The following is a 23125-nucleotide window of genomic DNA, read 5'->3' as shown; positions in this document are numbered from 1 at the left end:
ATCTAGCAATGTGACAGATGTTTGAGATTCATAAGCTAATAGTGCCACAACTCATGTTCCTTGATGATTCAGACTTCTACCCACAAGTCTGGTTCAGGCTGGCACAGACCTCTCAGGCAGCTGTTGCTCTCAGCAAGTGCTGCTGCCAGTCACCGTGAGCGTGGCCTCGACTCGCCTCTGACTTTCAGTGGCTGCTATCGTTGTCTCAATTCATTCTTGTGTACACTCACGCTTGCTGTGCATTTTTGTTGATTGCTCTGTTTCGTGTGGTACCATTTTGATTGCGATTTTGTTCCTCTCCAGCATTTTATTGTCTCCAAGTTATTTTTCCACTAAAAAGCAGGGATAAGACCATCAGCCCTCCTTAAGTGGGTCACAGTCCTGAATGTTCGGGAAAGAGTCCTTGCACCTCACCTCGTGGCCTCATGTAATCCTGAATTACCTTGCTCGCCTTTATTTTGTGACCAGAGGTATACGTTCCTAAAACTCACCTTGCTGGGCAAAACGGGGAAAATGGGGCAAGGGGCTTGACACTCGAAAATGTCATCAGTGACACATAAAAAAGAGAGAGAGGGAAAACGTTAGCACGGTGTTACTTTTACACAGGTTAAGTGGTTAAGAAATAGATAAGTACTACAATAAGTAGTACTTGAAGAGACCTGAGGTTTGCTTGTGGAAGTGGACACAGGAAAGGTTGCAGCTGGTACGTTACTGTGAAGAGGGTTTTCTGATGGGAATGGAAAGTTGTAACAGTGGTCCAGGCGGGTGTGGCTTTTCACACATGGTGAGGGGAGTCGCTGGTAGATGTTTGAGGTCTGTGCACATGCCTGTTTTGGACATTCCTACATGGCTCGGCTCAGCTCAGCTGGGTGCAGGTTTCTGCATTCACCTACTATTTCTCGTGCAAGAAATCTCGCATAAGCAAATGTGAAATTCCCATTATCCTCAAATTGTTTCCTAATATATCAATTGTGGTGGAACAAATTCACGTTTTCAAAACACGTGTTATAGCGGAACTGTCTGTACCTGACTTACTGTCATTCTTCCCTTGTTTGCTCAGATTGGACCAAGAGGATCGAGTACCAGCCTGGCTCAGGGAGCGTGCCCCTGTTCCCCAGCATCCACCTGGAGACGTGCGACGGGGCCGTGTCCTCCATCCAGATCACCACAGAGCTGCAGACCAACTACATCGGGAAGGGCTGTGACCGCGAGACCTACTCTGAGAAATCCCTTCAGAAATTATGTGGTAGGTTTTTCCCTGTTGAGATTAGTTTTTAATTATGTTTTAAACAATATATACAAAGCATATGTTATTATATTATGAAAGAATCGCCCCTCCCCACTTCATCGGTATGTGTAACCTCTGGATGGATACTGTTTACTTATCATGGTTAAAGGGTCAGAGGGCACAGGTTTTGGCATCAGACACACCTGATCAGATCCCACCATGGACCAACTGTATGGCTGTGGGCAAGTGATGTGACAAAGCCTCTATTCTTCATCAGTAAAATAGGGATTCATGACCTCATGTGTTGTTTTTTTTTAATTAATTTATTTATTTTTGGCCGCGTTGGGTCTTCGTTGCTGCACGTGGGCTTTCTCTAGTTGCAGTGCACTGGCTTCTCATTGTGGTAGCTTCTCCTGTTGCAGAGCACGAGCTCTAGAGCAGGCTCAGTAGTTGTGGCACACGGGCTTAGTTGCTCCGCGGCATGTGGGATCTTCCCGGCTCAGGGCTCAAACCCTTGTCCCCTGCATTGGCAGGCGGATTCTCAACCACTGCGCCACCAGGGAAGCCCGACACCATGTGTTTAAGAGCACCTAGCACAGGGCCTGAAGGAACAGGGATCCCGTCCACTGTGTTGGTTTACAGAGAGGTGCCTGCCCAGGGGCCAGTGTGAAGGGTGGTGTCAGCCACTTGGGGAGAGGTGGGTCTCCTCCCCCAGGACCAGCTATGGAACTTGAGGGCTTAGTGCAAGTGAAAGTGCAGGGCCCTTTTCCAAAATTATTAAGAATTTTAAGGCAGCAACAGCAAAGCATTAAAGCAAGCTGGGGGCCTCGTGTGATCGTTCAGGTCACATGCCGGTGAAGCCAGGCCTGGCTGCCCAAGTCAGAAGAGAAGAGCTAGGGTGAGAGTGGAGGTGGGATCTGGAAAGTCCAAGTGTGGGGGACAGAGGGCTTGCTGTCCACAGGCTGAAAGATGGCGCCCCAAGATAGGAGCAGGCCGGAACTAGGAGCCAGGCTGCTGGAGGTTCTGTACAAGGAAGCTTAGCTTTATTGAGCACCTGCCGTGTGCACCCTCCTAGAATCTTCACATGCCCTACCCTAAGTTCCCCACTACACTGAGGAGGGTCTTATTCACCCAGTTTTAAAGATGGACAATTTGAGGCCCAGAGAGGAAATATGACGTGTTCAAGGTCATACAGATAGAAAGTGACAGAGCCAGACTTTGAAGGTAGGTTTGTGGGAATGAAGGGCTCTTTGGCTCAGGGTCTGTGACTCCGGGCCAGGCCTCTGGAGCTAGAACATAAACCGCTCAAGTCAGCTGTGGAATAAGATACTCAATACGGGGGGGACGGTGCCATGTGCTTGGTAAACCACACCGTGCACGGGTGGATGGGTCTCCTTCATCCCCACCACGTATACTTCATTTCTGTTCTCTCCAAGAATATTCAGGCCCTCACACTGACTCTCCAGCTGGGCTGTGGGCAGCTTAGGAAAGAGCTTCCTCGTAGACGGGGCCTACACTTGGGGGTAACTCCATCCCCACCAAAGGAGAAGGAGACTCCCGAACACACAGTGTAGCCTGCATCCCCTCCTGGGGACCCCTCCACTACTCTCTTCAGGGCAGTTTTTCTCTCTCAACATTGACACACACACTCATGCACACACATGCACACACAGGTGCATACAGGCACACACAGGTACACACATGCATACACAAATATGCACACACATGCACATACGTGCGTGCGCCCCCCCCCCCCCCACACACACCTTCACACACACAGCTCTTGCCCAAAGGACCAAGTGACAATTTGAGAACTGAATGTGAAATACACCCTGCTCGGGTATCACCACGTCCTATTTGTCATGTCACCAGGCCGGCAAGGAGGGCATGTGGGAAGGCACGTTTTTCCAGAATGATGCAGGAGGTTCGGAAAAACACCACGACCTCCATATTCCAAACTGCTCTTGTGAAAATGGCTGTCAGGGGCCCGCAGTATTGAGAAAGCTGCCTCTGGTTCTCTCCTTCAGTCCGGGAGCGGAAAAGCCAGCTCCGCTGACAACTTACTTTGAACGAATATCCCATTTCGTTCCCCGCGCACCTGAATTATAAGTCAAGTCCACCCCATGCCACCGCGGGTGACGGTCATTTCCTAAACTCCTCCAGGTTAGAAAGAGATGATGGAATCAGCTTGTTAAAGATCAGATGGGCCCAAGGGCGCACACTGGTGATTTGATTCTGAATGTTGCGAAGGGGACACCAGGAGATAGGTAGAGTGAGAAGGATTTTCTGAGCGAAGAAACTTTAGAGCCAGATTGCATCTGGTTGTTAACATAGCTCATTGCTTCTGGGCTGCCAGCCTCGCGTGGCAAGGAAGGCAGGTTAATTCAGTCAGGAAAGCACTTTCCCCTGAGATGCGAGCTTATCTGGTGCTGGGAGCGACCATTTGTTAAGAGAGGTCTGCCCGTCTTTCTGGTGACCTTCCCGGCAGTGCCACCCTCCCATCGCACTTCTGGGAACCCTGAGTGAGCCTGACGGGCAGGGCCACTCCTGCCTCCAGATTAGGAGTCTGACTCTTGAATCGGCGGAGGGAGAGTTCAGGAAAGAAGGGCGGGAGCAAATGAGTGAGACAGATGCCCATCTGCTCTGGGTCAGGTTCCTCAGGCCCCACGCGCTCTCCAAACCGTGAGGGAAAGGCAGACCAGCTCGCTTCTAAAGCAGAGCCTGGGGTGTAATTCCTGACTCCCATGGGGCACCTTAGGTTCTGGAGAGAAGCTTCTCTGTGTTTTCAGTGGACGGTCGACAAGTTGCTGGCGGGGTTTCCCAGCCAGGGAGCCACCATGACACTTTAAGCCCCGGCGTTCATGCATTTCTCATTCTACAAATCTTTATTGACTTTGGGTGGAAACAGGGAGACCACTTAAGATGTTATCGTCACAGTCTAAGCAAGAGAGAATGATTTCTGAACCGGGGGAGTGGCGGTAGGGATGAATTTAAGACAGATTTAGGAGGTAAGAGTCAATCACTGATTAGCTGTCAGCAGTGAAAAAGAAGGAATCTTAGAAGATTCTAATGTGAGCATCTAACTGGACGAGAGTGCCACCAACCAGTAGCCACCAAATTCAGGGCAAGGGTGGATTTAGGGGGCAGTGATGACTGGACCTGTGGAACATCCAGGTGTGGGTGCCTAGCTCTAGCCTGGCTCTCCACACCCCGAGGACCCACCTCCATCCTGCTGATCCGTCCTTATAGCCCATTTCTCCCTGCCGTCCTGCCTCTTCTTGGCCAGGGTACCCCATCTGTCGCCGTTCCCAGTTCATTCCCATCCCTAAGCCTTTGTTCATGTTTCTTCCCGCTAGAATCTCTCTCTCCTTCGCCATTCCAAACGCTTCCCTTAAGTCAATATTCGCCTGCCCTCTGTGCTCGCCAGGGTCAGTCCTGGGGCGCTTCCTGGTATCTTTGAGTTCTGGCATTGCTTCTGTGACATTTGTTGTTGTGCGGTGACCCAGGCAAGGGTGTCTCCCCAGAGGCGCCTTGTGGAGGTCCGGTCACTACCCACCTGCTTCTTCCTCCTGCAACGTCGCTCCACAACGAGCAATGATGGGATCCTGCGTAAGGGGCCGTCGGACAACAGCTGGGCAAAGCTGCTGTCGGGAAACACCGGACAGGTGCAGTAGCACCAGAAATGGCCTCTTTGTTTCCAGGGGAACACTGGACGTCAGGCATATCGCTGCCTGCGTTTGTGCACGGAAACACTTCCATTCCATCTTGAAACAAAAACGATACAGGGCCCTGCACCTGTGTCCCCTTCAGCTTGTAGGACCAAACTTAGCCTGACATGGTCCCCCGTTGCCACTGGCTTACATGAAGCCAGGCCTCTCGGGGAAGTTGGACAAGCTGCTTATCACCTCCTCTGGGTTCAGAGATTCAAGATGAAGGGATCTCCCATCTCAGTCCCAGGCTTTCCCGAGGTGAAGTGTCACAGAACTGCCTTGAGTATGAAATGCATGATGAAGCCCCAGTGACTCTTGGCCAAATTAAACTTGACATTAACCAGAGCCCAAGAAAAGGCTCACTTCCATGCCCCTGAGTCTCTACATATTACAATAAACAGCAAAGCAGTTTGTGACACACATGTCATTCGGAGACCAGAGGCCAGGGCTGCTCCTCCCTGGAATCACAGGCTCCTGGCATCTGGCCGGCACCTCCCCATATGACACTCGGGGTCAGCTGCTTTCTATATGTAGTCAAGAGCTCCGAGGACAGGTCCTGTTGAAGGAAAGGCTGCAGAGAGAGACCCTTCTGCTAAATCAAGGGATTGATCTGTCAGACCAGCTCAGATTACCAGTCGGTGAGCTGTTCACAGGATTTATACACTTGTGGGTCCAGGAGGTCTTCGTAGCAAATCCATTCATTCATTCATTCATGTATTTATTAGTTCAGCAAATATTTGTTCAGTGTCCAAATGTTCTAACTCGTGAGGTTATCTAGACGTTAGTGAGACCTCTTAACAAGTCAGTCTCCTGGGGAAGACAGACATGTAAAAGAAGTTCAGTCCATGGCTTTCTACTCCACCGTGCAGCTTGCCCTCACTGAGAATCACAGTTCAAGGCTTTTATACCTTCAGAACACCCCAACCAGGGGAAGCCATCATCGGTTCCTCCAAGATGCCTCTAAACAGCTGGAGCTTCCAGGGGGGCGCAGAACCAGCCCCCCAGTCATAGCCAGTGTTTCCATTCTCAGAGAGCTGAAGTGGGCCTCTGACTCTAAGGGAAACTGATGCATACGTGTTGGGAGTCCCATTAAATCACTACTCATACATGAGCAAGCGTGCACACGCTGACCCGCGGGTGACGACAGTGAGCAATGGGCTTCTCTTTGGATATGACTCCTTTGCAGTCAATTACGCAGCTACCATACAGCAGGCCCTTCTGTTCCTGGAGAAGGCTTTTGCCTACAGTGGCCTTCCCCAGGCTGGTCAGCAACTGGGTATCCACGGCTCTGCCCCAAGGGCTTGGCTGACCACCCTCATCCAAAGCCCAGCGTGCTTCACCTGGACAGTTCAGGGCCTTTGAGGAACCCCTCTCGTCTAGGATTCCAGAGGTGGAATGATAGTCTGATCAACGGTGTGAGCTCTGGAAAGGACATCAGAAAGTCCTCCACATTTATCCTGAAGGTCTGCAGATAGAGAAGTGCAAATGGTAGCCGCTGATGTCAGTCACTTAATGTGGTGTATCAGTCAGGATAGGGCAGGTTATGCTGCAGTAACAAGTGATCCCAAAATCTATTGGTTTCAAATAACAAAAGTTTGTTTTCTATTCCTACCACATGTCCTTCTCGGGTTGACTGTGGCTCTGCTCTATGTTAGTTTCCCACTGGGATCCAGGCTAACAGAAAGGCCTCTATCTAGAACATTGTTGATCTCATGGCAGATGGAAAAAACATGTGATGAAACATGGACTGTCTTGTAAAGCTTCTGCCCTAAGATGACACATCACTTGCACTCACATTTCATTGGTCAGAGCAAGTCACAAGGCCAAGTGCCATCAGTGGGTCAGAAAAGTATGTTGAGAACAGAATGCTTTCTATCATCATGTAGTTCAAGTACAGCCTTTGTCAAGAGGGCCTCCCTGGCTTCCCCTGAGACTCTCTAGCAATGAACTCTTCCACGCGCCAAAACTAAAAGACTTTCTACTGGGTGACTAGAGGTAGGGCCCATCTCTATCTGGTTCGTTGCTCCATTCTCACCACAGTACCTGGCATAACTTAGACATTACATAAGCGTTTAATGAAGTAACGTGGAGTTGCTATTGCTAATCGTGAGAATACTCTATAGAATGAGGCCTGTGTCCTTGAGCACAATGGTTCCTCTCCCCTGAGACCCTCTCCTTCTTGCCATCCTTTCCCCTGCCCCATGATGGACCATGAGGAGGCATGACTGAGGCTCCATGTCTGTCACCCTTGCCACAGGCCGACCGTGAAATGCTAAGGACACTCTGCCCTCACCAAGGCACCCAAAGCAGCGTGCAAACCCAGCAATTAAGAAGTCCAGACGGTGACCACTGTCCCCAGGCTCCATGTGGGCTCTCGCTCCACCGTGTGTCCTGAAATCTGCCTAAGTCACCCCTGTCTTTATCTACTTGCTGACTCAGAGATGCTTCCCCGCCCTGATAGGGCTCAGGGACTTCAAACCAGACCTCACCTCTGGTTGTAAGCCTCCTGCACTCAGGCTGTAGCTGCTGTGCACCAGACCAGTGTGAGCTCTCAGCAACGTGCTGGTCCCAGGGACCTCTGTGAGGGTTCCTAAGGGTGTCTTAAGTACACACTGGGGCTTCCCTGGTGGCGCAGTGGTTGAGAGTCCGCCTGCCGATGCAGGGGACACGGGTTCGTGCCCCGGTCCGGGAAGATCCCACATGCCGCGGAGCAGCTGGGCCCGTGAGCCATGGCCGCTGGGCCTGAGTGTCCGGAGCCTGTGCTCCCCAACGGGAGAGGCTACAACAGTGAGAGGCCCACGTACCGCAAAAAAAAGAAAAAAAAAATACACACTGATGTGCAGATGTTGCTGTTCCACCTTTCTGAGTTATGCATCCTGTTTACCCACCGCTTTCCATGGGATCCTTTGGGGAGAGGAGCGAGAACTTCAGGAGAAAGGAAAATCTCTCTCAGTTTATTTAAGTGCACTGAAAAAATGAAATACAATCTGTTGAGTCTGTGAAAGCCGCACCATCTGGTAAAATGCAGAGTGATGCTTCCCAGGAGGCAACATCTGTGGGTCAGGTAGGGTGGCACGCTGCTCCCCTCACCAGGGAAGACACAGAGCTCCACACGATGACCTTGCCAAGGCGCATGCCTCTCTGTGGACAGCCACCTGTCCAGGGAGGTGGGGTCCTGAAAACTGGGCTGGGCTTGGCAGGACACTATGCTGTGTGATAGAAGGAACATTGCTGGGGGTCTGAGAGCTGGGCTTGCCTCTAGCTAGCTGAGTGGCTGTGTGATCCTGGTCAAGTCATTTCCCCTCTCTGGGCCTCAGTTTCCATGTTTGTAAGATGTGTAGGAGGTTGGGGGTGGGTAGGGATATATTGGGAGTATGGGATTAACAGATGCACACTACCATATATAAAATAGATAAACAACACGATTTACTGTATAGCACAGGGAACTATATTCACTATCCTGTAATAAACTATAATGGAAAAGCATCGAAAAAAGTATACAAATATATACATATGAATATATGTATAACCAAATCACTTTGCTGTAACCTGAAACTAACACAATTTTATAAATCAACTATACTTCAATTTTTTAAAATGTGCAGTAGGTTGCAAGATCTCCCTCCAGGTTGATAGGGGTGGTGCAGCGGGAGTGTGGGCTTCAGGGCTGGCAAACCCTGATGATGGGTCCCCTTACTAGCTGGTGTGATTCTAGGCTCGCTGAGCTTCAAGTTTCTTATCTGTAAACTGGAATCGTAATCGTATTCACCACAGTGATGAGTAACTAAGAAAAAGCATTGAAGTATTTAATTCAGGTCTGACACTCAGTGCCCAATAAAATGTTCCAAGGAAACTAAGAATAAAGGTCTGTCAAAATTATAATTCAAAAATATACACGCACCGCTATGTTCATAGCAGCACTATTTACAATAGCCAAGATATAGAAACAACCTAAACGTCCATTGACAGATGAATGGATAAAGAAGATGTGGTACGTATATATAATGGAATGTTACTCAGCCATAAAAAAGAATGAAATAATGCCATTTGCAGCAACATGGATGGACCTAGAGATTATCGTACTAGGTGAAGTCCGAAAGAGAAAGACAAATACCATATGATATCACTTATATGTGGAATCTGAAATATGACACAAATGAACTTATTTACAAAACAGAAACAGACTCACAGACATAGAAAACAGACTTGCAGTGGCCAAGGAGTAAGGGAGGTGTGGAGGAGGGATAGAGTGGGAGTTTGGGGTTAGCAGCTGTGAGCTATTACCTATAGAAAGGATAAACAACAAGGTCCTACTGTATAGCACAGGGAACTATTTTCAATATGCTGTGATAAACCATAATGGAAAAGAATATAAAAAAGAATGTAGGGGCTTCCCTGGTGGCGCAGTGGTTGAGAGTCCGCCTGCCGATGCAGGGGACACGGGTTCGTGCCCCGGTCCGGGAAGATCCCACATGCCGCGGAGCGGCTGGGCCCGTGAGCCATGGCCACTGAGCCTGCGCGTCCAGAGCCTGTGCTCCACAACGGGAGAGGCCGCAACAGTGAGAGGCCCGCGTACCACAAAAAAAAAAAAGGAACCTCAAAGGGTGGAGTTCTGAGGCCTGTCAGCCCTGCCCTGGTTCCCCCATGCTCAGGCCTGCGGCTCTGTGTGGGCCCTGTATTGGGCCCTGCTAGATTGTGTTGGCTGCTCTGGCTTGAGCTAGAAGTCAGGAGCCCTGGGTGCTCAGCCTGCGTCTCCCTGGCCACCTGAAATTTTGGGAACCAACACATTCCCTGTGAGCCCTAGTCACCAGCTGTCGTCATGCTGGACAAATCCTGGTGTCTGAGCCAACTCACTCGTGGGGCAGAGCAGCTGTTGCCAGGTTGCATTATTCTGGGGAGTTCTAGGAAGATGAACTTTGTCCAAAGACTACATATCTCCCATGCCCCAGCCACCCCCAAATCTCTACCTGCTACCATCTTGATAGAGTTTTTCTTTCAGATACCTATGGAGGGTGATAACCTTTAAGGCTTTGTTAGTCGTTAAAACATTAGTGTGAATTAGCTTATCAGATAAGTAAAATGGACATCAAGGAAGTCTCAAGGATTATAGGAGAACAAGTAATATTGATGAGAGGTGGGGGGCATGAACAAGAGGCTGAATGAACAGGCTCATGCGAGCATTGGGTAATGCCCGGAAGCATCTCACGGAGGCACTGGGTAGAAGAAAAGGCAGTTATAAACATGGCACGCTACCAGGCAAAAGCCCCAAGAAAAACGCATTAATAACGTAGTCAACGCTGCCCACACTTCCCCTTGATGAGCATAGCTGCCGGGTGATTGTAAATTACCCGATTGTAAATTAAGAATCTCCACTCCCACCTCCCACCCCGCCACATCTCAGTCACTGCAGGTCCCAGAGGCCTTTCCCAGGGCGAGCTCCTCACAGGGCTAAGCAGAGCATCTGCTCTAAGGATACAGATGTGTCACACAGCCAGCTTTCAGCTGCAAACCCATGGGCATCTGTTCCAAGGCTGCAGGGAGAACTGGCTAGGTTAAACATTTTCAAAGAAGTACATCGGTTTCCAATATGGTACCTTCCTGAGGGATTTTCATGTGTCATTTTAACTGTAGATGTTTGTAGTGGCTGACTCTGAAACGCAGCCCCTAGGTGACATGAGGCCCTGATATACCGAATTCAGAAGTCCAATGATCCCAGACAAATGGCAGGTAATACACACACCCACTGTCCATTAAACCCATTTACGACTGCCGGGTCAGTGCTGTGCCAGGTGGGAGCCCACACACACTTGGTCCCCTGCACCGAGGATACTTTGAACTCCCTGGCTCTTGTTTCCTGGTATCAGGAAGCCCCTGACCTTCCTCCTCCCCTGAGTAGCTGAGCCCTGCCCCTCTGTGGGACGTAAGGATGCAGAGAACACTGCTGGCAGCACCTGAGCTTCAGTGGGAAGTCCGTGGCGGCCCAGTTATCCTCCCAGCTGGGCCATCCTGTCTTCTGGGCCAGCCTTGCAGGCTCACTCAGCTCCGCCCTCCACAAAGCTGTTGGTGTGATTCTCCCAAGACACAAATCTGTCTATGGCACTCCCACGGCCTCAGGATATCCTTAGCCTGGAATCACAGTGGTAGCAGAAATAATAACAGCTCTAACAATAACGACAGGGTTATAGCTAACGTGGAGTGAGCTCCGCTCATCGCGTGCCAAGCATGCTGCCCCAAGTGCAGGTGCTGTCTCTTCTTCAGTTCCCACAACAGCTGGGAGGGCGGGTGGCAGAGAAGGGGGTGGAGAGTCGGAAAGGTGAGGTCACTGGTCACAGTCACAAGGCTAGCAAGCCAGGCCGCCACCAGGCATCAGGTTCAGGTTCTGCTGATTTCAAAACCCGTGTTCTCAACTGCTATACCATTTGGCCTAAACAAATGGTTGGAAAAAAGCGTGGTGAGTGCAAAGTGACTCATACTCCTTCTCGCGGGGTCAGGACCTGAAATTTCCCCGTCACAGCTCTGATCACACTGCATCCCAGTTGTCTGTCGATGTGTTGGGTCTGAGCTCCTCCAGGTCAGAGACTGTGCTGATTCACGTTTACGTCGCCGGCACCCAGCAGGGGTCTTGGCACCCGACTGGTGCCCAATAAATGGCTGACAGGGTAACGGATGGATGAGCGCGTGAATGAATCCATCGATCCGAATCCAACCCTGGCCTTCTCCAGGACCCTTGTCTGCTTATCGAAACCCCCAGGGTAATCTCATTTCTCTAATTCCTCCAGCACTTTTTTCTTGTATAATAGTTAATTGCACTCTGTCCTCCCACATGCAATACTTCTGTCTGTAAGTTACTGATGCCTGTGCAAGCCCACCGTAAGCAACACGGGCAAGGATGGCATTTAACCCTTCTTTTCCCGAGTCACCTAGCTCGGGCTGAGCACCTAGCTCTGGGTAAGTACGCCGAGTAGTTCATGCTGACCCAGGAGCAGAAAATAGAACGTGAGGACACCCACCCTGGGAGGAATGACCCTTTGTTCCTTTTGTCCCCATCCCCTGCAGGAGCCTCTTCTGGCATCATCGACCTCTTGCCGTCCCCCAGCGCCGCCACCAACTGGACCGCAGGACTGCTGGTGGACAGCAGCGAGATGATCTTCAAGTTCGACGGCAGGCAGGGTGCCAAGATTCCTGACGGGGTTGTACCCAAGAACCTGACGGATCAGTTCACTATCACCATGTGGATGAAGCATGGCCCCAGCCCTGGTGTGAGGGCTGAGAAGGAAACCATCCTCTGCAACTCAGATAAAACGGGTGAGCCTTGCATTTCCTCCTGGCATCTGCCCCCTCTGTCCCAGCTGGTCCGGCATGGCCACGGCCACCAAGGGTGGGGGAGAAAAGCGGGAGTGTGACGGGGGCCCTGGGAAAATATTTTGGTCTCTGTTTTTCTGGCTGATGATTTCCTCGCCTTGGGGTAGAGCAGGACCAGGAAAGGGAGGCAGGGTACAGACACAAAGAGTCAAAAAGCTGGGATTGGTGGTTTTCAGACTGGGTTCTTCAGAACCCCAGCGTCCCCAGAAGTAACTTAGGGCTGCTATATGAGGTGGGGTTGGGGGAGGAGGCTTCATCCTTACTTCAAGCAAAGCAGCTCTACCTTCACGGTATTATATCAATATATAGACAGATTTCCAGAAGTTTATCTTCAATGGAAGGGTCCTGCTAATTTACAACAGCAGTTTGAAAATCACTGCTGTGCATGACGATGATAGCTAAGCTTTGCTAGGCAGTTTTCATCTTGCGGAGCCTGTGTAAGGCAGTTCACAGCTTGGTGGTTAAAAACACTCCACCACCATGTGCTTCCCTGGTGGTGCAGTGGTTGGGAGTCCGCCTGCCGATGCAGGGCACACGGGTTCGTGCCCCGATCCGGGAAGATTCCACGTGCCGCGGAGCGGCTGGGCCCGTGAGCCATGGCCGCTGAGCCTGCGCGTCCGGAGCCTGTGCTCCGCAATGGGAGGGGCCACAACAGTGAGAGGCCCGCGTACCGCAAAAAAAAACACTCCACCACTTATTGGCTGTGTGATCTTGGGCAAGTGGGTTAACCTCTCTATGCCTCACTTTCTCAGTCTATAAAATTGGCATTATAGTATTATCTACCTCATAGGGTTTTTATCAGCATTAAATGACATTGTATGTATAGTGCAATAGAACAGTACCTGACGCACCGGAAGTCTAATCTGTGTTAGCTCTTCCTATTCTAAACAGTGCCTCACGTCTCTACAAACAATTTTACGAGAGCATTATTGTGTTTCCTGTTTTAAGGATAAGGAAACATCCCTGAGACTTTAAGTAACTTGTCCCAAGTTTTTCAGCTGGTAAGTATCAGAACTGGAATGTAAGCTTAGATCTAGCTAACTCCATCGCTATGCTCTGGTCACCACACCCCACATGCAAACACACACACACACACACACACACACACACACAAATACTCTGATATCTTATGAAAATGTTATGTCTATCTTAAATTATAAGTCCACCTTTTCCCATTTCAAATGCTCCTCTTGTTAAAATACCCCGAATAAATAACTACTCTACACTACAGCCGATAGTGCAGTGAGAAGACAGGATAGAAGGACGGCTAACCGTTCAGCTTTGCTGCTCAACAGCCAGAGTTCCCATGGCAGCTTTTCCACTACTTAAGGAAAATCGAGGAGTTGCTAATCTCACTGAGCCTTAGTCTCCCCATATGTAGAATGGGGAAAATAAACATGAAATAAGGTATGAAATCCTTTAGCAGCTCCAGAGAAAAAAATCTGTGCTCGACTAATAAACCTGATGTTGTTATTGTCATAATCATTATTATTTCTAGTTTTATTCCACATTATACAACTACCAGGACCCCACATTTCCTGTTTCAATCAATATTTGTGGTAAAAGCCAGTGTATTTTCTAGATACAGAAACGGAAACGGGGGGAGTTGCCCAGCTTTTCCCAGTCATGTGGTGAATCTGTGTCAGAGCCAGTGCCAGGGATTTGTTTTCCTGGTCCTTCGTACAGGAAGGACTCTGCAGACACGCTTAAGGTGGCACTGAGGTTTGGGACTGGATCCAGAGCTCAGCCCAGGACCGCAGGAATCACCCTGTGGCCCCATCTTCGCAGTGTCTGGTGGGCTGTCCCCTCCTTGTTCCAGGGCCAGCATCAAGGAGACAATGGCTTAGGAGTATACAGATGTATGCAAAGTCGCCCTGGCTGGAGTTAGCGCCCACACACATATAGTCCTTTCTGAAATGTATCAAATACCCCTGGGAGGCAGGCCTGACACATATAGACCTCTGGCTTACACAGGAGGAAATGAGAATATGAAAGGTTGAGCAACTGGCCAAGGATAACACAACTGATTATCAAAGGAACAGACTTGGCCCTAGCTCCTCTGGCCCGCGTTTCAGGTCCACGCTACTAGACCACGCTACTCAACCCTGCTCTGCACTAGAATAACCTGGCGACCTTGTAAAAGTACCTAGATGCCAGGGCCCTGCCCCAGCTCAGGAAGTCAGAGTCTGGGCGATTCTTTTGTGCAGCCATGGCTGAAAACTCTGCATTAGATGATGATGCCTCACTTTCATCAGAGCAGCACCCCGAACAGGCATGTCAGCCCCTCCAACCCACAGGTTCTGGAGCTGCTCAGCTTTGGGCTCAGTATAAAGTAACCTTTTGCAAATCAGTTCAACTTTGGCACAAGAAAAGATGCGGAAGATTTTCCTCTAATTTCTCTGCCTTAAAAAAATACCTATAGATATCTCCTTGCCCTAAATAAAAAATTATCAGGAACAAATTAAAACTCGATTAGAGCTTTTATATGTCAGAAATGTCCAAGTTATAAAAGCTACACATGTTTATAACGGGCAGCCTAAAAAACACAGAAGAGTATAAAAGAATACAAAAGTCACCTAAAATTCTAATACTTGGAGGGATTTTCTGTTAACAGTTGGTATATTTCACTACCAAATGAAATCTTATTTTTACTTCTATGTGTATGTAGAATGTTGTTACAGTTTTCCATCTATTTTTATAATACATGTGATACCATTATGTTATGTTTCTCTTAAATAACATCACATATATCCAGATCATTTCTCTACGTGATAAAATGTTCTTTAAAAATAAGAATTACATGACAGTCTTCTGTCATTAGGCTTTATTGTACTTCATTTAATTGGCTCCCTTTTGTTAGACATTTAGATTGTCTCCTTTTAAATGCAAACAAAACAATGCTGTAATAGGCATTCTTGTACTATATAATAAGCATTCTTGTATATACCTGTATGGACGCTTCTCATTATTTCCTGACCGGAAGCTGAATTACTGAGTCAAAGAATATAAATGTTAGGAAGGCTATCGACGTAAATTACCAAGTCGCCCTTAGTGAAAATTGCACTCGTTTCTGTCTTGCCCACTAATTAAAACTTACCAATGCTGGCCTATCATGAAGTAATTTATTAATAGTTGGAGAGCAGAATTGATTAGTCGCCAAGGGCTAATTGCAGTTTTCAGAAAGAAAGAAAACCACTCTCACCACCAACAAGAAGCATCTCGATGACTAACAGCCTTTCATCAGTTTTTCCTCCTGCCATTGTCCAGCAACCCCAGGTGGGGCTGGGTAATGAGGTCGCTTAGCTTTGCTCAGATATTCAGGGACTCAAGGTACTTCAATTATTTATCGCTGCCCTTTTCAACCACAGAACAGAAAGTTAGAATAGAGGGTTGAACACAGAAGGGTTTTATTAGCTAGACCAGAAAGCGGTGTACCTCACTTCTACTCACACTTTCTGGGCCAGAATTTGTTCCCGAGGCGCCACCTAACCATGGGAGAAGCAGTGATGTGAGTTAAGCTACGTGTCTAGGAGCAAAGGAAACAAGGTTAGCTGAATACCCAGCAATGGCTCTACCGCAAGGATACTGCATGAGGCACTGGTGCCCCCTCCAACACCATCTTTGTTGGCCCTTTTCTTTCCGTTCCTGGTGTGAGCAGTTTCTTTCCTGCCCTGTCTTAGAAACTTCTCTCCCAACACACATCTGCTCCTTCTGTAGGACCCCTTCTTCCTGGCATGCAGCTCTCTTGCTAACTCTGCGTTTCATCTGAATGATACGTGCCACCTGTAGTGCTAGCTACTTTCATACAGGGCTTTCCAAGACAGAGGGGCCAACCTGGTCCAGCAATCACCAGATGACAGAGGCAGAGGTGCCAGCCTGCTAGAGAGTGCTGGGGTGGTCCCCCAGCCTGCTGGGAAAGAAACACTCCCACACTTCCAGAGATGCCCAGAAAATCGCTCAGAGAGACCGAGGTTGTCTGAGGTAGAGAGGAGGTGGGAATCTCACTCCCAGCTGCCTGTTGGCTGAGCTGCAAACACTTGTACATCTGCTCCAGGCTGGTGTTGGAGCAGAGCCCAGGAGAGCTCTGGGGAAGTTTGACTCGTGTCCCAGGAGTTTAGGGTACATGAAAGCTGGACTTGACTCTTGCCCAGGGGGTGTGAAGGCAAGAGGCTGATGGGGACTGCCTCAGCAGTGGGGTGAGAAGAGAGGGGCAGCGGAGCAGGGGCGGCCCTACTACAATTTGACGGAACACAGATGTTTCTGTTCTAATCATGGGAACCAAGTGGGCAACCAGAAATGGTCACAGCTACAGCCAAGAGGTCTGCATGCCAGGAAGAGGGGATCCATCAGGAGGAGGAGATGTGGGCGGGAGGGAGGAGTGACCAAGGGAGGGCAGGAGCTGAGAGGAATCATGAAAGGTGTCAATCATGGAAACATCACTTACACCAGGAATGGAGAGGTAAGTGCCAAGAAAGGTGGGACTGAAGCTGGCACTAATGTCCCAGGAAGGACTGCCTCACTTATCAGATCAATTCCTATGTAAAGATTAGAACAGGCCCTTTCTTATGGGTTTAGAGGAGGGCTAAAATCATATTTCACCGGGGCCCAAACCCACTTCCGTGGCCATGGGGGGATCTCTGCAGAGCCTCTCCAAAACCCAGCCAGTGCACCCCTGAAGCAGCCCATATGTAGACACCCACGTGACAGAGGACACTGGACATCCCTGGGAAAATGAGAAATTTCACTGCTTCTTTAAAGAGACTCCACTTCTTTCCTTCTTAGCTGCTTTCCCCTGCCCCTGACCATGACTGGAGCTGGAGGAGGTTCGGGGAATGAAGGAAGAGTCAAAGAACACACCTTCCTCATCCTTTCCCCATGGGCGCCAACCAAGCCACGGGGCGAGGCTGAGGAGCGAAGATCTTTTAACTGATGAGACATTGGTGTTTGATCTGGAGAGAACCCTTACGGACTATTTTAACATCTGAAAGTGACCAGAATACATTAGGATCTGCCAGAGACGTGGGCAAAGAAACGGAGGGGAGTTGCCAGGGACAGGGAAAGAAGTGAAGCTGATTTCTGAGTGTATCATGTTACCAGCACAGTGAAGAGCCAGTTACCCTGGTGTGGGTGGTGACCCCAGGGACGCAGCTAACGGAGGGCGGGGGAGGGAGGACCCTCTGGAGGGAGGCCAGGAGTTACTCCCATGAGATCTGTCCTTTCATTCTTCTTCCACCTCTTCACCACAACCTCTCCTGACTCCAAATGAAGCTAAGGGGGAGAAATCTGCTTTCTATATCTTTCTGATAGCTATCAGCAGAAACTATAGGAAATCAGCTTAAGCAATAGTGAGGGAACCAAGAAGTATTTAGTAAAATCCCCATAACCAGTCCTGGGTGTTTCATCAGTGCAGAGGTGGAGTGGTCACCCGAACATTGGCCTTGACCAAACCTACAACACTGGGCAACTAAACATTCTCCTTCCTTCCATCCTTTGGTTGCATCCTGAATAATGGTAACGCTTTTGTGAAAACGGCATCTGATACTATTTTGTTATGTAATCATGGTCACGAGGCAGTGTCATAGTCCTTGTAATAACTAACAGTCATTGAGCATCTGTTCTGGGCAGATGCTTTACACACATTTCCTCATTGTATCAATTAAGATGCTTTCAGTTACAAGGAACAGGAAATACAGATCAAACCGATATCAGATGATTAAAAATCAAAATAATAACGGGAATGTAGGGTTCTTGTAACTAACAGAGCTAAACAGCTTCAGGTAAAGTGTGATCAAGGTGCTGGGTCCTTTTCTCTGCAATTTTTCAGATCTGCTGCCATATGTATATCAATTTCATGTTAGCAAATATGACTGCAGCAGCTCCAAGCTTCCCAGTTATATACTGCAACTTCTAGAGAGAGGTGGCGGTCTCTTCTATTCGCTTCCTGCTAAGAGATAGAGAGTTCTTTCCCAGAACTACTCAGAACAGCTCCAGAATCACTGGCCTGACTTGAGTCACTTTCGTGACAGAAGCCCCATGGCCAGGAGAATGGGCTGCGCTACTGAACACGGGCCTGGGTCCTGAACCACTCGCTGTGGCAGGGGGCTTTTCATGAGCTTATTGGGCTGAAACCAACTGAAAGCCCATGCCTAGAAGTGGGACTGGTGTTGATTCCTCCCACTCATACCTCCACGGGCAAGGTTTCTAGAGGATGTGCAAGAATCAATCACAATATCCTATTCTCATGATACATCAGGATAGCCCAGCATCCCTGTCATGATACAGTGAAGGAAATCGAGCCTCTAAGAGGCTGAATGACTTTCTCAGCATCATCTAGAGATACAGCTCCACCCCAAGTCTCTCTGAATCTAGGGCCCATGCTCTTTCTGCTGTATCTGGTCACCTGCTCATTAGCCCAGTATTTATGAAACATGTGCATCATATTAGATTTCTGTGTGTGCTACTTTGTGTGAGTCCTCTGAGTACTGGTCGAAGAACAGCTCCCAGGGCTGTTATCTTGTGACTATAGGACATCATGGCTGGGACCCATGGTGTGATTTTTTTTTTTAAGCGGGAAAGGAAGTTTTTTTATCAGGGGAGAGAAAAGTCCCATCTGTTGTCTGTGTATGGGGAAAGAAGTATTTATTCATTGCTTTGGAAATTCAGGGAACGATGTCTAACACTGGGAAATCAATGTCCCCTCCTCCCAGCAACTAAAAGTGAGGCAGCTTTCCTTCACTGCACACAGATTAGGCAGAAAAGGAGACATGCTCTGTGGTTGCTGTTGGCAAGCCTGGTGAAATAAAATAAAAGCCCAGAACTCCGGGAGAATCCAGCTATGTTAAAGGAACCCAGAGTGGCTGATGTGATTGTCAGAGAGGCCCTTTGACCCTCCCAGAAGTATATGTAAAAAACAACAAAAGAGCTTGTGAACCTATGTAATTTTATCCAGGATCTGATGCAGTATCTGAGTATAAGTTAGGTTGGCATTTAAAGCCCAAATGGCTTCTCAGCAGAAGTTTTGCTGTGAGCTTTCTTGAACCTTCCTCTTCATTTCAGAGAGCTCCACTACGTGTGTTCTAGAACTATTTATTAGACCCAGTTGTAAAAGAGAAAACCGGAATGCCTGTTTCTTTGTTTTCTGAGGTGTGCTAAGTGATGGAGTGGAGATCAGCACAGGGAATCTGGAACCCCTCAAATCCTCTTTCTGCTTTTCAGAAATGAACCGGCACCACTACGCCCTGTACGTGCACAACTGCCGCCTTGTCTTCCTCTTGCGCAAGGATTTCGACCAGGCAGACACCTTCCGCCCCGCGGAGTTCCACTGGAAGCTGGACCAGGTATGGCGCTCACAGCGCGCTTGCGCCCTGCTCAGCCGCGTGCGGGGATGGTTGGTTAGTCCAGGGATGGTGGCAGTGGGTAGGCATCTCACGGTTCTGGTTACTTGCTGATTTGGGGGAAAATCAACTCTGGGAAACACACAGCATCTTAAAGTCGGGATGGCAACTGCAGCCTTAAAGACCAGTCGGAGGTGGGGAGGGCCACACTTCCCGGCTAGAACCCGCACCCGGTAGGTACCAGCGTGCATCTTGTCGACTTTCTCTGTGCGGAGGTCCTGGGAAGCTGATCCTCTCCATCCCCAGGCCCAGTTTCTGATCTTTGTTAGCGCATATTGATGTCATAAATGCTCCGTGTCTCCTCTTTGATGCTCTCTTTGGGAGACGGTGCAGCCTCGCTTTTGGTGACACAGGTTGAGAACAGGGACCTGAGGACTTTGAAGTCATCAGTGACACAGTGCCCTGTGAGCAGTTCATGTTCTTTTCTGAAGTGGGAAAATCTCTGCCTCACTCCAGGGCCTTCTGACTTGTGATCACAAGGGCCGCTGTGTCGTTCTTGTCAATGACAGATGAAGTGTCTGGTTGGAATCAAAAGCTTTGAAGTGTCTGTTTCGGAGGGCTGTGCAGCGCTGAGATTGCGGAGGTGGTACTTCTCTGGGCGGCCGTGCCGCTGAAGAAGTGTCAGTGCAGCAAGCCCAGAGTTGGCCTTTGCTTAGATTTGAAGGTGGGGGGCATGCATTTTTGTTCAATGGCTTTACATTGTCAGAAGGGAGGGTGGCAGTCGGCAGGGAAGAGTGTCATCGAGTGGATGCTGCGTAATGAAGGAGATGAAATGATGCTCATTCTACTGCATCTCGTTTTTGCTTTCTTTCTGCCCAACCCATATTCTGGGAGCTTCTGGGGCCCCCAGTCTTCTTTTCTCCCTCCAAACCCCCCTGTGGGTGCCACCTGCCTCATCTTGTCTAGGGCTGAACGTTTCATAATCCTTTCCCTTCTCTTTCCCAATTACCCGTGTCTACCCCACCCTCTCCCTTTTCTACTTAAGCCTCAGACCCCCAGTGGGGCTGATCTCAGAGTGTGTCACTGGGAAGCATGCCAGAAGGAACTCATTTCCACCAAGATGGGTATGATCGCTACCCCGCTTCCTCCATACAGAAGTACTGACATATGCTCTTTAAGACAGAGATTCACTAACCTCAGGGAATGTCTCAATGGTGGAACATCAGGCAGCGTGACAAGGTCAAGGATGCCAGGTTGATGCAAAAGATGTTTGAGAGAGCCCTGTGGCAACTGCCTAGTCCATTCTCAGTAAATCCCATCCTGCTGTACCCCGGGGTTTTGGAAATATGGCATCTGGATTAATATATGTTCCTCTGAATTAGGAATTCTGGGTCTTGCAGAAATTATGCTATCTTGACATTGTTTATTTGACTTCCCGGCAGCCTCTCAACTAACTTCTAAAATGCCATTTGGCTTCTATGGGATGTTTTTATAAATACGTAATATGAATTGAGATAAATTAAAATAAATTCCATATCATGATGGGTTTTAATAAAAAAACATTGCTATACTGGCTGAGATCATTATAGATGCCCTGCAGCATTTCCTAAGATGGGATTGAGAAGCACTGATACAGGCAAATGAAGTCACAGGGTTTGGAATTTAAAATAGGTGAGGAACGAATTCTGGTTCTATAGATAAAAAATATAGTGAATTTAGGAATTCTGAAATCTGTTCCCAAAGTGGCAAATTGAAGGAGGGGCTGAGAGTCACTGAATACCTTCCAAACTACTCTGATCTCATTTATTACCATTCATGGGTGCCCGCTCTGTGCTAGGCACGCTGCATGAGTGGCTCATTCTCATCTCTGCCCCAGTCCTGCCAGGTGGATAATATGAGGCAGGAGACCACGGTCCAGTAACCTGCCCAAGGTCACACAGCAAACCATGGTTAGGACCTGCTTTTTCCGTATGTTAGGCTGCCTCTTTGGTGTACTTGCTAATTAAAATTTTAAATGTTTTTATTTTTTAATTTAAAATTAATTTAGAGAGAGGAATTATGCAAAGTGCAAAATGTTTATAGTCTTGATGAAACCCTATGAAACTGTCAAATCTTCACTTTGTTCAAGCTCAGTCTTCCTTGTCTTAGCTTGGGCTGCCACAACCAAATACCACAGCCTGGGTGGCTTAAACAATTCTAGAGGCTGGGAAGTCCAAGATCAAGGTGCCAGCCAATTCCATCACCCCCCGTGAGGGCCCTCTTCCTGGCTGTAGACAGCAGCCTTCTCACTGTGTCTTCACATGGTGGAGAGAGGTTGGGTACATTTCCTTCTTCTTATAAGGTACGAGCCCTATTGAATTAGGGCCCCATCCTTATGACCTCATTTAACCTTCATTACCTCCTAATGAAGGTTAGGCCCTTTCTCCAAATACAGCTATGTTTGGGGGTTAGGGCTTCAACATATGAATTTTGCAGGGACATAATTCAGTCTATAGTGTTCTTCTACTAAAGAAATTAACGTTAAGAAATGTAAAGGCTGGGCTTCCCTGGTGGCGCAGTGGTTGGGAGACCGCCTGCCGATGCAGGGGACACGGGTTCGTGCCCCGGTCCGGGAAGATCCCACATGCCGCGGAGCGGCTGGGCCCGTGAGCCATGGCTGCTAAGCCTGCGCGTCCGGAGCCTGTGCTCCGCAACAGGAGAGTCCACAACAGTGAGAGGCCCGCGTACCGCAAAAAAAAAAAAAAAAAAAAATGTAAAGGCTGCCTATTGATGACCAGAAGCCCCAGCACACTTGAACAGCTGCTCATGTCCTGAAAGGAGCCACAGTGGGTGGGATATAGGAAACCTCCACCAAACTCATGCTAGCAATCCAGTGGTATATACAGACAAGCCCAGCTTTCTCTGTCCCCTATTTAACTCCCTATGTAGACAGAAACTTACCAGAAGTTTCTTGGAAGTAAATCACTTGATGCCCAAACTGTGTATACCTGATAGAGTATCCTCCCTCAGGAAGCCATCCCAGGTCACCCTGTGAGTAGTTTGCCTCTCCTCTGTGCTCCCCAGACTCTATGCTTCCCAGACTCCCCAATACTTACTCTATCCTAGTGACCCATTTGTCCTTCCTCTCTGCTCACTTGGTGCTGAGATCCTGGTGGGCATGACTGTGTCTTACTCTCTCCAAATTCTCAGGGCAAACTGTAGCCCTGAGCACACAGTTGGTGCCCAGTAAAAGTTGGCATAACGATGAAGGGATACTGAGATCAAAAGAAAGGAGAAATGGAGTGAGGGAGGGAGAGAGGGAAGAAGAAAAGGAAAATTGAGATCTTTTAAAACCTCCTGGTGATTAATTGATTGTTTGATCCATTTTTATGGAACACTTTAAAATTCTAAAATTTTGCCATTTTTACTCTCTGGGTCCCAAACATTCAGCTTTGATCTTGATAATATATTATTTCAAAGATCTCACTGACTTTACCACCAGTGGCTCTGTA

General features: G+C 48.7%; 1 protein-coding gene across 2 annotated transcripts in view; it reads left to right on the top strand.

Moving 5' to 3' along the window:
* The window catches only part of CLSTN2 (calsyntenin 2), a 634178-nt gene that overhangs the window by 522896 nt on the left and 88157 nt on the right, over positions 1–23125 (top strand). For both annotated transcript variants that reach the window (XM_060149165.1, XM_060149164.1), the window contains 3 exons: positions 1061–1246; positions 11995–12243; positions 19516–19637. In XM_060149165.1, coding sequence (XP_060005148.1) covers positions 1061–1246; positions 11995–12243; positions 19516–19637 — 557 coding nt within the window. The remainder of the gene's footprint in view (positions 1–1060; positions 1247–11994; positions 12244–19515; positions 19638–23125) is intronic.

The sequence above is a fragment of the Lagenorhynchus albirostris genome, chromosome 5, assembly GCF_949774975.1.
Source record: "Lagenorhynchus albirostris chromosome 5, mLagAlb1.1, whole genome shotgun sequence".
Classification (NCBI taxonomy): domain Eukaryota; kingdom Metazoa; phylum Chordata; class Mammalia; order Artiodactyla; family Delphinidae; genus Lagenorhynchus; species Lagenorhynchus albirostris.
Note: the sequence above shows the minus strand (reverse complement) of the source record. Positions and strands in the feature narration are given on the sequence as shown.